The sequence below is a fragment of the Amblyomma mixtum genome, chromosome 7 (genome assembly GCF_055824585.1).
Source record: "Amblyomma mixtum isolate Tamu chromosome 7, ASM5582458v1, whole genome shotgun sequence".
Taxonomy (NCBI): domain Eukaryota; kingdom Metazoa; phylum Arthropoda; class Arachnida; order Ixodida; family Ixodidae; genus Amblyomma; species Amblyomma mixtum.
The window spans coordinates 92,541,559-92,557,054 of record NC_143018.1 but is presented as its reverse complement, the minus strand read 5'-3'; the positions used below and the strand labels follow the sequence as shown (position 1 = coordinate 92,557,054).

At 48.1% G+C, this 15,496-nt stretch overlaps 1 protein-coding gene across 1 annotated transcript; it reads right to left on the bottom strand.

Moving 5' to 3' along the window:
* Positions 1 to 1,768: 1,768 nt before the first annotated feature.
* LOC149336850 (uncharacterized) lies at positions 1,769 to 13,547 on the bottom strand. Its single transcript, XM_089554779.1, has 2 exons — positions 13,149 to 13,547; positions 1,769 to 2,302 (listed from the first exon to the last, which is right to left on the bottom strand). Exons 1-2 carry the CDS (start codon positions 13,461 to 13,463, stop codon positions 2,240 to 2,242), a joined length of 378 nt encoding a protein of 125 aa, XP_089410905.1. The 5' UTR covers positions 13,464 to 13,547; the 3' UTR covers positions 1,769 to 2,239.
* Between the last annotated feature and the right edge of the window lie 1,949 nt (positions 13,548 to 15,496).

Sequence of the window (15,496 nt, the reverse complement as noted above, 5' to 3'; positions counted from 1 at the left end):
CTGCAGAACAGATTTCCCGCTTTAACTGAAGATGACGACCGTAATGTTGAAACAATAAACAATCGTCTCACAGATATCATTACGGAGTGCGCCGTAGAAGTAGGCGGTAGGATGGTTCGACAGGAGTCTAAAGATATGATTAAGCAACGCCAAAGCAAGAGGACGTCTAACTCCAGAGACTGGATAGAACTAGCAGAGCTATCGAAGGTAATAAATAACCGCGAAGGTAGCCGACATAAGGAAGTTTAACATGGAGAAAATCGAACATGCTCTAAAGAGCGGAGGTAGCCTAAACTCAGTGAAGAGAAAACTGGGCATAGGTAAAAACCAGATGTATGCGCTAAAAGACAAAGAGGGCAATCTCATTATCAATATGGATAAGATAGTTGAAATAGCCGAAGATTTGTACACAAATTTATACAGTAGCGAATGTAATCAAGTTACTGATAGATGCAGTCGAGCACAGCAATGAGACATCCCGCCAGTAACGGAGGAGGAAGTAAAGAAAAATTTAGGAACAATTCAAAGGGGGAAAGCAGCTGGTGAGGATCAGGTAACAGCAGATTTGTTGAAGGATGGAGGAGAGATTATGTTGGAAAAACTAGCCACCCTGTATACGCAATGCCTTGTAACCGCGAGAGTACCAGAAGCTTGATAGAACACTAACATTATCTTAATTCATAAGAAAGGAGACGTCAAAGACTAAAGAATTACAGACCGATCAGCTTACTGTCTGTTGTCTCTAAGGTAAATAGCAAGGTAATCGCTAATACAGACAGGACAACTTTAGACTTCAATCAGCCAAATCATAATAACGGATACTCAACAATAGAGCATATTCAAACCATACACATATCCACACTATCAACCAGGTGATAGAGAAATGGGCAGACTATAAAAAGCTCTTATATATAGCGTTCATAGATTACGAGAATGAATTTGACTCAGTTGTAACTTCAGCAGTCATGCAGTCATTGCGGAATCAGGCTGTGAAAAAGCCTTGCATAAAAATACTGGAAGATATCTATAATGGCTCCACAGCTACCATAGACCTCCATAAAGTCACTAACAAAGTTCAGAAAAAAGAAAGGGCAAAAACAGGGAAACACGATGTCGCCACTGCTATTCACTGCCTGTTTACATGAGGGGTAACAAACGCGGGTTAATGACATCCTGGCGGAAATCAAGAGGAAGAAATGGGCTTTGTTAGGGCATGTAATGTGAAGGCAAGATAACCGATAGTTCTTAAGGGTAACGTACTGGATTGCACAAGAAGCAAGCTGTGCATTCGGCAGCTACGCAACACAGTCGCCTGAATTGAAGTGCGAGTACGCGCGTGTTCTAATCACTGACCTCCATGCCAGGCAGTTGGACCGCGAGGAAATGCTGTAATATGTTGCCGAGCACAAAAGGAGTTATTAAAAGATCAATTGTTACGTTCAGGTTACGGTAAGTCTACACGTTCCTGTTGGGACTCCTTTTGGAAAGCTTTATTGGAATTCAGACCGTAATAGAGAGGAAACTTCCGATTCTCGAAACACGGGAAAATCCGAGCTGCGTTTCAGAGGTAACGAAACTGTTGCGGGCTTCACATGGAAAGCGCGTTGGGAGAGCGAGAAGCTCCCGTGGGCGGAATGCTCCCGACGACCGCTGTCCACGTCACCTGCAGCATTCACACACACACATCTGTGGAAAAGCAGTGCACATGTCCACAAGACAATTTGTTCGTGTACACCAAACTTAAGAAATAGAGGTTTCCAGCCGAAAAGCTCTATATTCATAAATCACGTAGTAAAAAAAAAAACATCTCCGTGTGCATTACTGCAAAAACACCAAAAAGCTGCCCGCAACGAAAAAAAAAGAAACAATAGAGCGTCAGCGGCTAGCCCTTATAGCCGTAACACTGGAAGGCTCTCCTGAACTCCAGAAGTGCCCTGACGGCGACGTTGCAACGCTGCTCCGAATCTCCATAAAACTCGCCCCCGTTCTCTTTCCGCTTGAGCAGAGGGCATAGCAGGAGGCCACGATAAAAATCCTGTCTTCCATAAGGCTCGATTTCGCGGAATGAGTGTTAGGCGAGTGTATAGTCGTAGCGAGGGTAAAGCGGCAGATCCGTGTGGTCGATCTGCAGCCTTATGGTAGTGGGGCGGAAAAAGTCGCCGTGCTGGACGCGAATCCACTGCGTAGATGGATGACTGCAGTGACGACGTAGACAGGCGTCGTTGGTAGTAGCAGCACCTTAATCCACAGGCTTGGAACTGCAGTTTGCTTGGCGAGCGAACACTTCAAGACCGCCGTGATCCTGCATGTGAGAAAAACGAAAAGCGTAAATTTTTACTGCCTTGTCGGAGCGCCCTCGAAAGAGTAGTGGTGCGGGCGAGGCACTTTATCTGACTTATTTAAATCTTCTCAAGTTATGTCCTGCTCTGTCTCATCACAGCATGAAACCAATCGAATATCCTCCTATTTGATGCGTCGAATGAATCAAATAGCGCATGTTGAAGATAATTTCAAAGAGCCGATTGAATTCGGAATTTTTCGAATACATTTCAAGTAAGTTGCATGAACGTAAGGCAAGCCGTAGTTTTCATCGTCGACTGTTTCAAGAGAAGGGCCCAATACTACGCCTCACAGCGCTCTGCAGCCATCTTGCAGCCGTCTGCAGAGGGTAAAAGCGCAACCTCATACTCTCCTTTGCAAGAAACAAAAAAAAAAAATTCAGGGGGGCATTTTGGTGACCTAAAGTGCGGTGAGGCGAAAGCCTTAAGCGCAGTGTTGCTGCTTGTGTCACTGATGTGTGGTTAAGATGTTAAGCTTGGCCTCTGAAAGTGGAACGCCACAGCGTCTTGCACCGCTGCCAGGGAGTCCACAGAACGCCATCGCCCATTCGGCTCTACGCCTTGCTCGACTGTAAATTGGGTTTTGAGGAAAAAAATGTATATCTCTCTCGCATATCTCGGTGGACACCTGAACCTCGCTGCAAGGGAAGGGAGGAAGATGGGAGTGAACGAAGACGCCGTATTCACTAGATGCGCCTTTGTTCATTCCAAACCATCGTCCTGGCATGGCGGAGTGGTTAGCGCGCTCGTCTTGCACTCCGGAGACCCTGGTTCCATTCCCCAACTCGACCAATTTTCTACTCGGTTTTATTAATTTTTGTGGGCTGCCTATAAAGGTTAATTAGGCTAATTGGTGTTTACCATTTTTCTGATGCCCCCCATCATGTCCTGTCACTCACCTGTCCAGTGATGGCTCATGTTCGACTCAATGTCTATGAAACGTCTAGAAACTTTTATTAACGATGGTTAATGATAATTAAGCATGACTTGCACATTTGGTGATACTAATTAATGTATGGGTAGTGATAGTTAACGTGACCTTAACTAGTACACTGATTAATTAGTGTTGAGGTACAGGCGCAGTGCACAGTCCCACATGCCACTTCTCAACTACTGCTAACTACGAATCAGTCATTTAGTCATTAAGTACAATGATAAGTCATGAAATCACTTTATATCATGTTCCGATGTCTTTCGATTGCACTCGATTAAGTATCGATTGGCTATTTATTGGCATATGTCCCTATAAGGGGTGCATCCGAAACGCACACATTTGCTAACAGGTGTTGGTGACGACAGTATGAGGCATTAAAGGCTTTCGCCTTAAAACAGCGCCACGCGGACGGCTCTCGCCGGCGCGCGTCGTGAAACTGGGGAGAAGGAACCCCTGGAGAGCGACTAGCCTTATGTGTGTAGCTGCCCCCTCTCCCACCGCTCGCCGACGCTGCGCGCGGGAGCATTGCCGTCGATTGTTCTAGACTGTCCGCGTTATTTCTACGCTATGTTGACGTGCGCTAAGAGAGGCCCTCCACCTCTTCACTCGGGCGACGGTGCCACGACAGAAAGTTCCAGATGCTCCTCGAAGCCACTCCCGGCCTTTGACCAATGAGGACGCGCGCCCAGAGCGAGAAGAACGAGGAGGAGAGAACGAGGAGGTGGGGACTTTGATGTAGATACAAAGAAAAGCGGGGGAGAAGTTTAGTTAATTGCTTAATCACCAAATTGGCCTGATTAACCGTTCTAATCAGGCCAGATAAATAAATAAAACGGAGTAGGAAAATGGTAGAGTTCGGGAATCGAACCCCGGTCTCCGGAGTGCGAGACGAGCATGCTAAGCACTCCGCCATGCCAGCTCGATGGTTTGGAATGAACAAAGGGGCGTCTATACTCCGTTTCATACATCATGTGCAACGCGGTGAAGGCTAGGGAAGTAGTCTGCAGAAAAAAATAGAGAGGTGTATCCCTCCGCGCTGTTTTGTGGCCGTGCGGTCTAAGGCGTCGCTCCATCTTCCTCCCTTCCCGTTACGGCGAGGTTTAGGTGTCCACCGAGATATGACAGATACATTTCCTTTCCTCAAAAACCAATTTACCGACGAGCAAGGCGTATTTGTCCGCGTTTCCGATTGGTCCACATTGTCGTCACGCCGTAAGCTGGACGCCATTTTCTCAAAAGTAAAAGGGAGGCGGACAGAAAGAGTAAACACGGCGGCCAGCGGGGACAGCGAAAACGTGAAATGGAAAAAGACGACACACGCAAAAAACAAAATCACAGATCTCGATTGATTCGCTCGCAATATCATCGCTTTTTGTGACGCTGATGACAAATGTATTACCCACGAAGCCTGTCGGCAATGCATTTGTTATTTTTCGCTCACCACAAGCAACGCACTATTTTCTGTCACGGATGCAGGCTGCGCAAAAAAGAGCGCTAGCTTTGACTGCGTTGCACCTGATGTATGAAACGGAGTATAGTGAATACGGTGTCTTCGTTCACTCCCATCTTTCTTCCTTCCTTCCCGTTACGGCGAGGTTCAGGTGTCCACCGAGGTATGCGAGACAGATGCATTTCCTTTCCTCAAAAAACAATTTACCGATGAGCAAGGCGTAGGACCGAACGGGCGATGGCGTTCTGTGGACTCCCTGGCAGCGTTACAAGACGCTGTCTCGTTTCACTCTTGGAGGCGAAGCTTAACATCTTAACAACACATCAGTCACACAAGCAGCAACACCGCGCTTAAGGATTTCGCCTCATCGCACTTTAGGTCAACAAAATGGCAAAATAGAAGAAAGGCCCGCATTTTAAATTTGAAGCTTAGAGCTGTAAGAGCCCTTTTTGCTATTTCAATGATGCTTGTAGATTCGTTGCATAGGAGCGCGATCTGATAGGGAGTCTTTTGCTTGCCGTAATTAGTGCGTGGAATGTCGGTAATAATAGGAGTTGTAAGTAATGACATGTATCTTGGCTGTAATGCTGGGCCATAAACCTGTTTAGTCGGTGTTAACTTTCGGGAATATGTACATAGCCATTTTCAAGCTGTTTATAAGTTTTGTATGATTATTCACACTAGCAGCGAAAATTTGTAAAAAAATTGGAATCAAGAGGAAGCAAGAGGAAACTTTTGACAACGTTCTACTTTTTTTTCGTGAAGGAATTCTGCGCGGTGGTCCTGAATGTAGGTGGAGGTCCCCTAGAGACTTATGTTGCATCCGTTTGTGCAAAATTTGAAATATAATAAAGGGGCGAAGGGGCAAATGCAGTTGGCACGATACTATTTCCGTAAAGCGTTTCTTGAACATTCTCTCAAAGAATATGGGGCATAGTGCGGTTTTACCATCCAGAGAATTTCCCGCTTTGGAATAGGGGAAGGGTAGCGGTCACCCTTCCCAGCCCCCTCCTTTTAATTCGACCTCTAGCGTTTTGCTAAAGGAGTCAAAAGGCTATACGCTTTTGGGATCCTCTCTTCCGGGTTCTAAAAAAGCTGGTGAAATTCGAAAAGTAGTCCAGGAATAAGCGTTCTCTGTACTGGTCAGTAAAGTGCTCATTCAATAAAACCTGAATGCTTATGTGGACAGCACAAGATTTCCGCACCCCGAGGCATTCCAACGGCGTCCCTATCGTCTGCAACTGCGTTTCGACTATAAAGCATACACCACTGTACTCTGCCGTTGATATGGCCACTTCGACTCCCGCCTTTTCGTCGATATGGTTCCCTACCAAACAAAGGTTTCGATATGGTTCCCTACCAAACAAAGATTTAAAACGGCATCCATTGCAGGGCGTCGACGAGCAGGTTTTCCTTGTTCTGAAATCAACATTTTGGAGCGTCTTGTAATCCCTATACTCCGTTTCATACATAGCTGTCAACGCAGCCAAGGCTACGGCGCCTGTTCGCGCTCCTCGTCCGCATCGTAATGTAGTGCGTCGAAAGTGAAAAGAGTAATGAACTCAAAATTAAAGTTATTTTTGGTTAATATTGCAGCATAATAATAATAATGGTGTTTTATTTTGCAAAAAGATTGCTTTTTCTTTAATGTTCTTCAAAACAGAGTGCCTTAGTTTTCTGGGTTTTTTTTCGGCTCCTCCTGTATCAGGTTTTCGCAGCTAGGCCGGCCGGTGATGCCTTCCGCGTTCGTATTTCGGTTTCCGAGTATGGAGACAATGGCAACGCTATCGCCTACTCGCTTGTTTTCTTCGCCCACTGCGGCTTCACAAACATCTCCTGCTCGCCTGTTCTCCAAGCTGAAGTCTCCGAAATTTTCGAAAGACTCCAAGCAGGTTATTGTCAACGTTTACTCTAGCGTAAGGAAGCGCTTCCCGGAGAAGACTGTGCGCGAAGTTCTCGAAACTGTGGGCGAGATGACCGGGGTGAGCCCTCGGACAGTTCCGAGGTTCAAGAAGGAAGGTCTCGCTACTGGAATAAGATCACCGCAAAAACGACCTAGCCAGGTGACCATATCTAGCTCTCGCAGTGTTAAATATGAAAGCTTTGCAGTGAACGCCATCCGACTCAAGTTACATCGTATGTATGCCGAAGCGTTCGATGGCCTGTGCAGCGGAATCTCTGCTCAGGGCCTAAAAATGCAGAGCTTTCAACAATCCCCATCTCGCCGCACTAGCTCACTCCCATAACACACCGAATCCGACATCTAATACAAAACATTACTACGACCGGAAGGACTTCAAAGAATTTTCTTTGTGACAACAGCTCAAAGAGGAGACCCGAGTCAGACGCTCCTCACTTTAAAGCCGCCGAGTACACCGATCAATACAAGGTTGCCGCTAGCCAAGGCTGCTCCGAATAATCGACGCCACACTGAATTCTATCACCACACAATGATTCATTGTGTGCCGCATGCTAAAAAGTCGTTCAGTACCCGAGAAAAGCACTTCGCAATCACGTCCGTTGCCAATACACTACACTGCCTTTTCCCTTCGAGACAAGTAAACAGCGCTGTGTTTTTCAAAGTAGGTATTAGAGTTTGACAGTTTCGAGTTTCTACCTAATGAATCTTTTCAGAAAAATAAAAATAAATAAAAAAAACCACCCGAGCCGGGAGTCGAACCAAGGCTCTTTGTAAAATGAACAGAAAGGCGCGCGCTTCGTACCACTCAGCCACGACGCGAGGCGGACGGATACATTTTTCTTGTTTTTTGCAGCGGACTACTTTCGTACCTTTGGCAGCGTTGACAGCTATGTATGAAACGGAGTATACATGGGCGAAGTGACCCGTCACTTATTCGCGGTCAACTGTCCAAAGCACGCCGGAGGTGCTAGAAATAAAAAAATTCAGGGGGCACTTTGACTGTCTAAAGTGCGTAGAGGCGAAAGCCTTTTCCGCACCGCTTTGCCTATGTGACACTGGTGACGTCATCACCGGATGACGTCATACATAATTGATGACGAAGTAATGACAAATTACTAATTAATGACTAATTACTGATTAATCACTCAGCACTAAATGACTGGTAATTAATTGTGCTTAAGCTTCGCCTTAAGGAGTGGAACGCGACAGCATGTTGTAGGGCTGCCAGGCAGTCCACCGAACGCCACCACCCGTCCACGCGATGCCTTGCCCTTTGAACGCAACGCTTTTTGAGGGAAGGAAATGGGGCTGCAATTCTCAGTCATCTCGGTGGACGCCTTAACCGCACCGTACAGGAAGGGAGGAAGTGACAGTGAAAGAAGAAAAAGGGGCCGTAATGAAGAAACTGAAAATTATATTTGAAGAAAGGAAATTACGCAGTAACTGTCTCGCACATCTCGGTGGACACCCCTCAAAACCCGCACACACATGTCGAGACGGCTGCCAACACGGACGCAGACACGTCTGCCGACACGGATTGCTAACGACAGCATGAGGCATTAAAGGCTTTCGCCTTAAAACACTAAGGCGATTGATCCTTGGTTAATCGTTTGAATATGTCAGCAGCCCAACGTTCGTTATATTCGAAGTTGACTCTCTAAAGTTTCTTATATCCGGCGTTAGCTCACGAAAGGTCGTTATATCCGAGGTGACATACTGTTACCTGCCACGGTGGGCAACTTACTTTCCCCAGGCTACTGAGAGACGGCGGCCGCCATTTCCGCTTGGACAGACTTGTCTAATACTCACGCAGTAATTGTCTTCAGTGCCCTGACACGTGACAAGTACTGCTGCGCCAAAAAGAAAACGCCCACTGGCAGGTACGCGTGTTCGCTATTTTCGGGACAATCCGGTTAATATTATCTTTGACCAGTGAGAGCGCGGTAGTTTTAAGTCATACCATGCCGTCAACGACGCCTATTACTATGGACAAAGCGCCTCACACAACTGACTTTTAAGAAATTAAATCAGACGGTTTGTAAAGACCCTCGGCCTAGAGGCGATTTTCTCTTTGTACGGAAGGACTGCTGACCGAACAGGCGTACCGGTCGCCGATTCGTCAAATGCGGTCTGTACAGCCATGACGTTAAAACAGCATATTAATTACATCGATGCAAACTCATAAGTACTTCAAGAGCTGCCCTATAATGGATAACACACCCAATTAAGAGAGACCGTTAAATAATAACGCACAGGGAAATTGTGAGCCTAAAACAAAAATGTATGCACGAACTCAAAAGGGGAGACTAGAGAAAGGTCGCACCTCAAAGCTTCTTTAACAGCGTAAGCGACGTTTGAGCATTGCCTATTTGAACTAAACGAAAAGAGCGATAACGTTACTATCAGAAATCGCCTTCGAAATGGTGACCAAGAAACGTTGCTAATCGACAACAACTTGACTCCTACTACTGCACAAGATCGATGGGAACGTTGCCTTCTGTGACTGCTGGTAACCATTAGGTTTAAACGGCTGCCACCTGCGTGGTTCAGCCACCTCTTCCTACACCGGCCGCATTTTGGCAAACAGGCATGCGAATACACGACGGGTAGCTCTACAGGTTTGCTATATTTAGGCTTGGCCTCTTACGAAGCTGATTGCGAATACCACAAGAAATAAAAGTTCAGCCCAGTATGTGGAATAGACCAAGTAGTACCGCGAGCTCTGTAGATGCACACCCTTTGTCAAATAGAAGGGGCTTGCTTCTAAGCCCCCTAGGGGGGTTCTTTTAGCAACCGTTAAGAAAAGCGAGTAGACGAGTTCCCTTCACCTTTAAAAGCTTTAGAAACGCTGGCGATGCTTAACAAGCCACACAGCGCGGCTGGAAACCAAACTTCTTGGACTGCAGACTTTTGAGAAAGCGAATATGTATACTGTACGCGAAGCCTCTGATGAAATGATTTGCTTTTTTGTCGGCATATAGCATGAAAGCAATCGTACGTCGTGTATACGGCCGACGACGTGAACATATCTGCCACAAGATACCATTAACTAATTAGGTCCGATTGAATGCCGTATTGAAGCCAATGTTGAGGGAAGAACTAAAAAAAAAATGCCGACGATTACGTCACTTCCTAATGCGAAATTTGAGCGCAGCTTATCTGTTGATTCAGCTTTTTCATAGATTGAGGCAAAGAATTCGAGCAAGACATGTATATACAATTACAGACAACTGGTATTTTTCCCACACTTTCTGTCTTCAAGAAACAGTGGATTAGCAGTTCTTGATTGTCATGAAGGAAGCCTTGTGGTTGGAGAAATAGATGGATATAAGCTCGACTTTCTTCACCAAAGCCTACTTCTCAAGGACGAGATCCGTGCAAGTATTTCGCGAGGTTGTCACAGCTGTGGGAGGCATTACGAGCGAGAGGAACGGGATGTTCTCCGGCATAAGTAGTAAGAAATTCCTGTTTGTCTTTATGTGTACTACCGAAGACAAAAGTTCTATACCCCACGCGGCGGGAGCCACAGGAACGGAAAACTGCGACATTTTCCGGAGCTAAAGCACGAAACATTGAAACGAGCTAAGCGACATGCCTGCTGATAATAAAGGTCACGCATTGGCTGTCTTGATCCCAGATGCCGCCTGTGGATGGCGTTGCAACGCAGATTTTCTTTGTTACGGCTCCCGCCTAGTGGAGCATACCACTTTTCTTACTGATAATACTTAAAACCCCCACCCACTCTGCTACCCTGGTAGGAGGCAGTTAACGGTTGATAGCGAGAGTTCGCTCACCGTAGACAGCGCTAACGCCTGCAGCCCACCTACCTATAAGCGCGATTGAGGTGTCCACTAATCCAGGGAGCCAGTCACGCTGCCTTCCTTTCCTCAAAATGATCGGAATGTAAAACGTCGTCTAGGCCAACGCCAATGAACACAATGAACGCCGACGGCCTATGGCGTCAGCGCCGCTTGTCTGGCACAACGTTGTCAATGCGTGCAGCCCACTCGCTCTCACACCACCCCAAGTACCTACAAGCGCGATTCAAGCGTGCGCTGACCCAGGGTGACCAAGGAAGCAAGTTATGCCCACTTCCTTTCCTTAAAATGGCACAACGTTGTCAATGCCAACGCATGCAGCGGACATCTGGCACTTCCGCCACGTAGCTCAAAGCCCGATTGGTGTGTCCGGTTTTCCAAGAGGGCAGTTATGCGCCTTTCCTTTGGTGTCCAAGATTCCGTTCCATTGGTTTCGTAGCCTAAAGCTCGAGTAAGGTGTCCACTGCTGGATACAACAAACAGCGACGACGGCGACACCGCGAAACGCAGAAACGGGCGCCAAAGAGCTGCGCTCTAAAACCAAATTACCAATTTTACCCCCTGCTTTCCAAGCTCCCGCTCCATTGGTTTCACAGCTTAAAGCGCGACTAAGGCGTCCACTGCTGGTTACAACTGACAACGGCGACACCGACACCACGAAACGCAAACAGGCGCCAAAGAGCTGCGCTCTAAAACCAAATGACCAATTTTACCCTCTGCTTATTTGATTTTTTTATTTTTGTCTCTTTCCTTTTTTTCTTTTCTAATTTCGTTTATTTTATTTACGAAACCCATGCATTCACTAGATGGTGGAGTGGTAGCGTCACCTCTTCAAATGCCAAAGGCCCTGGTTCGATTCCAAGCCTCGACACAGGTTTTTTAAGGCGAAAGCCTTTAATGGCTCATGCTGTCGTGACCAAGACTGTTAGCAAATTTGTCCGCATTTCAGATTTGTCGAAATGGTCGTGACGTCAGTGCGCGCTAATTTAAAGGCGAATGCCTTTAATTCCTCATGCTGTCGTGACCAGGACTTGTTAGTAGCAGTTAAGAAGTGGCATGTGGGACTGCGCACTGCAGGTGTACCTTAACTAACACTACTTAATCAGTGTACTAGTTAAGGTCACGTTAACTATCACATAACCATGCATTAACTAGTATCACTAAATGTGCGTCACGCTTAACTATCATTAATAGTTGGACGTTGTTGTTGCGACTGAGAACTTGCCTGCCGACTAACTCGAGGCGAGCCATCGCCGCCACGTGCAGAGACGCCTTAAAATATGAGGAAAAAGAGCAGCAAACAAGAGAAGCGCGTCGCAACAACCGCGTCCGCCGAATAAGACGCTGGCTAGAAAAACAGATAACCCAGTTAGACGTTCCTACACGTTTCATATACATTGTGTCGAACATTCTAGACAGTTCCAACATTTGACAGGTGAATGACAGAACATGATGGAAGCAATTGCAATAATCGAAATATCAGTTAGCCTAATTAACCTTTCTAGTCAGACCACAAATCAATAAAACCGAGTACGAAATTGGTCGAGTTGGGGAATCGAACCAGGGTCTCCGGAGTGCGACACGAGTACGCCAGCCACTCCGCCATGCCAGCTGAACGGTTTCGAATGAACAAAGGCGCCTCAAGCTAATACGGCGTCTTCGTTCACTCCCATCTTCCTCCCTTCCCTTACGGTGAGGTTCAGTTCTCCACCGAGATATGCGAAAAAGACATTTCATTTGCTCAAAAATAAATTTACCGTCGAGCAAGGCGTAGAGCCGAATGAGCGGTGGCGTTCTGGGGACTCCCTGCCAGCGTTGCAAGACGCTGTTGCGTTCCACTCTTAAGGCAAACCTTAACATCCGATCCACACATCAGTGACACAAGCAGACAGGCAATGGACGTGTCATTCGCTGGCGGCACTTGAATAATCATTCACAACCACATTCGTGACAGAATGCGGTACTAAGGCTTTCGCCTTGCGCCACTTTTGTCGCTAAAGTGTCTCCTAATATTTTTTTAGGTAGTGGCGCCGAAACGCGGACACACTTGCTAACACAACTTGTACGAGGCATTAAAGGCTTTCGCCTTGAAAACAAATATTTACGTTCATGAGCGAACAAAAGGCGCATGAAGCAGATAATGCGCGTCCACCTTTTGACTTCGACCAATCGGCTATGACGACTTCTGCTCAGAAATCCTATTCGTCGAGAGAAACTGTCTCCGGATTCTTTCGTGACGGAATTGACGGGGCCAAATGGCCAAATGACGGGTACAAATGAGAAGCGTTCATCTGAATAATGCATTGGAAAATTTTGTGCTCATACAGCATGCGAGACTTCGCAGCTCTATAGATACGGTGTCCTGATTATACGCACATGACATTAAGAAAGACATTTTGGGACAGGCGCGGTCCTGCCACGTTCTGCACACTACGGCAGGTTGTGTAACCGGGAATTCCTTGCGGTTAGCAATGGAGGCTTCACTGCACTACATGCGTACAGTATGGGCAGTGCATGAAGAGAAGTTTTCTCGAATTAAGTATCGCCCATAGCGCACTTTATTCCAGCGCGTTCGTAATGCCTTTTGAGCCGGCCTCTCGTCCGCATGAGCACAGGCAACGTAGCCAACACAAGCCGCAGTTGTCTAACCTAGACTTATCGACAGCAGCCACAGCCTGTTCCATACCTCGTCTGCCGTTGGAAGCCCTGGCTGGTCATGCGCCGCGGATGAGGACGCTGCGGCGGCGACGGGGACGTCACCCTGGATTGCGTTCCGGGCGACAGGTCGCCAAGAGTTCCATCGAAGACGAATCAGCTCACAGATGCTGCGACGACGGGGCATGGGACACCTCTGGGACATAATGATGCCCCTACCACACCGGAAAGCTTCTAAGTCGGAGTCCGCAGAACCGGCCGTAGGTCCACTGTGTACAGCGTTTGGCACCTCGTCGCCTAGAGCGGCGTTGCAGAATCCAGACATCTCAACGGGGCGCTTAAGCATGGCTCTCGCTGTCTTGCACGAACTCCGTCTGTGGCCCGCAACCCAGCTGCTGCTGCTGCGGACTGCAGCAGGACTGGAGCAGTGGACACCTTACTCGCGCTTTTTAAGCTGCGATACCAATAGAGCGCGAGCTTGGAAAGCAAAGGAGCATAAGTGCCCTTTCGGAACAGTGGACACCCCAATTGTGCATAAATGCCCTCTCGGAACAGTGGACACCCCAGTCGTGCTTTAAGCTACGTGGCGGTAGTGACAGATGTGTGCTGCATGCGTTCGCAATGACAACGTTGCGCCATTTTTAGGAAAGGAAGTGCCCATAGTGGCTCCCTGTGCCAGCGGATGCCTGAATCGCGCTTATAGGCGCGTGGGGTGATGAGAGAGAGAGGCGAGCTGCAGGCGTTGGCAACGTTGTCCCAGAAACGCGGCGCTGTAGCCATAGGCCGTCGGCATTCATTTTGTTCATTAGCGTTGGCGTTGACAACGTTTTACACTCAAATCATTTTAAGGAAAGGAAGTGCGCATAACTGTCTCCTTGGGTCAGCGAACGCCTCAATCGCGCTCATAGGTACGTGGCGTGATGAGAGATGTGGCCTACAGGCGTTGACAACTTTGTGCTAGAAACAGGGGGTGGTGGTGGTGTAAACTTTATTGGCCATGACAAATTACAGGTGGGGGGCAGAGCCCCCCTCATGGCCTGCGGTAGTGGCCCACACAGTGGGTTCCTCCCTTACAAATGGTGTGCCAGACCCTGGAGGGCCAGCCTGTTAGAGGCACTGGTGATGGCGAGTCGTTGGTCTTGGAGTGCTGAACTGGACATCAGCTGTTCCCAGTAAGTGAGTGCCACCTCTGGGGGAGAGGGGTGCGGGTAAGTGGAACAGGTGAGCAGAACATGCATAAAGTCGCCTGGTTTGCCACATAGTCGACAGGAGGAGGAGAATAGGTCAGGGAAGCGTCCGTGCATGACTGTCGGGTATGGGAGTGTGCGCGTTTGAAGCCTGTGCCAGAAAGTTGATTGCGTGGTTGATAGCGAAGGGTGAGGAGGTGCGTATATCTTTCTGTTGGAACGATAGTGTTGTAGGATGTCACTGAAATTTAACAGGCACTCCCCTTCGACGGAGGAGGCGGTGTGCTCACCCGCCCGGAGGGTAAGATCTCGGGCAAGGGCATGCGCCTCCTCGTTTCCGGGTAGTCCGGCATGTGCTGGCGCCCAGATGAGCGTTACGGTTCTGGAGGGATTCCAGCGTCGGAGTATGCTGCTGGCTTGCCGAGAGATACGACCAGTGCTATAATTTAGGATTGTTGTATGCGAATCGGATATAATTTTGGTAGCGGCTGAAGAGGAGATGGCTAGAGCGATAGCCGCTTCCTCTGCCGTGGTTATGGATGAGGTAAGAATGGTTCCTACCGTGATGGGGCGGCCGTCACTGCGAACAGCCGCTATAGCTACCTGTGCGCCTGATGCGTAGAGCGAGGCATCAGTATATGCTACATTGGGATCCTCTGCGTAAGCTCTGTGTAGTGCTAAGGCCCGGGCCTCTCTGCGCTTTTTATCGCGCTCCGGGTGCATGTGTTTAGGGAGGGGGGGTATCTGAACTGCAGCTCTTATGGGAGTGGACTGTGTCAGTGCCGGGTATAACGCCGACAGGCGATATGCGAAGAGACTGCAGCAGAGCTCGTCCTGCAGGGGTGCGTGTGAGTCTGGCTAGTTGTGCCGTTTTGGTGGCCTCACAGAGTTCCTCGAAAGTGTTATGTATTCCTAGTCGAAGAAGGCGCTCTGTGGAAGTGCATGGGCGAAGGCGTAAAGCTGTGCGCGTACTGCTCCGAATGAGGCCGTCTAGGCGTTCTCTATCTTTCGCTAAGAGGGGCAGATACGGTAGTGCATATGTTATTCTACTGGTGATGTAAGCCTGTGTTAGTCGAAGCGTGTTTGGTTCCCGTAGGCCCGATTTTCTGTGTGCCACACGTTTGATGAGCCTAGTGGCTTGTTGTGTGTGCGTTTGTAGCGCTTGGATCGTGTCAGGGTGAGAGCCATAAGC

Excerpts from the sequence above, each read along its gene's own strand:
- LOC149336850 (XM_089554779.1), bottom strand. The coding sequence starts at position 13,463 with ATGCTTAAGCGCCCCGTTGAGATGTCTGGATTCTGCAACGCCGCTCTA. Across the intron at positions 2,303-13,148 it reads GGCTTCCAACGGCAGACGAG|GATCACGGCGGTCTTGAAGT; the intron begins GTATGGAACAGG and ends TCTCACATGCAG.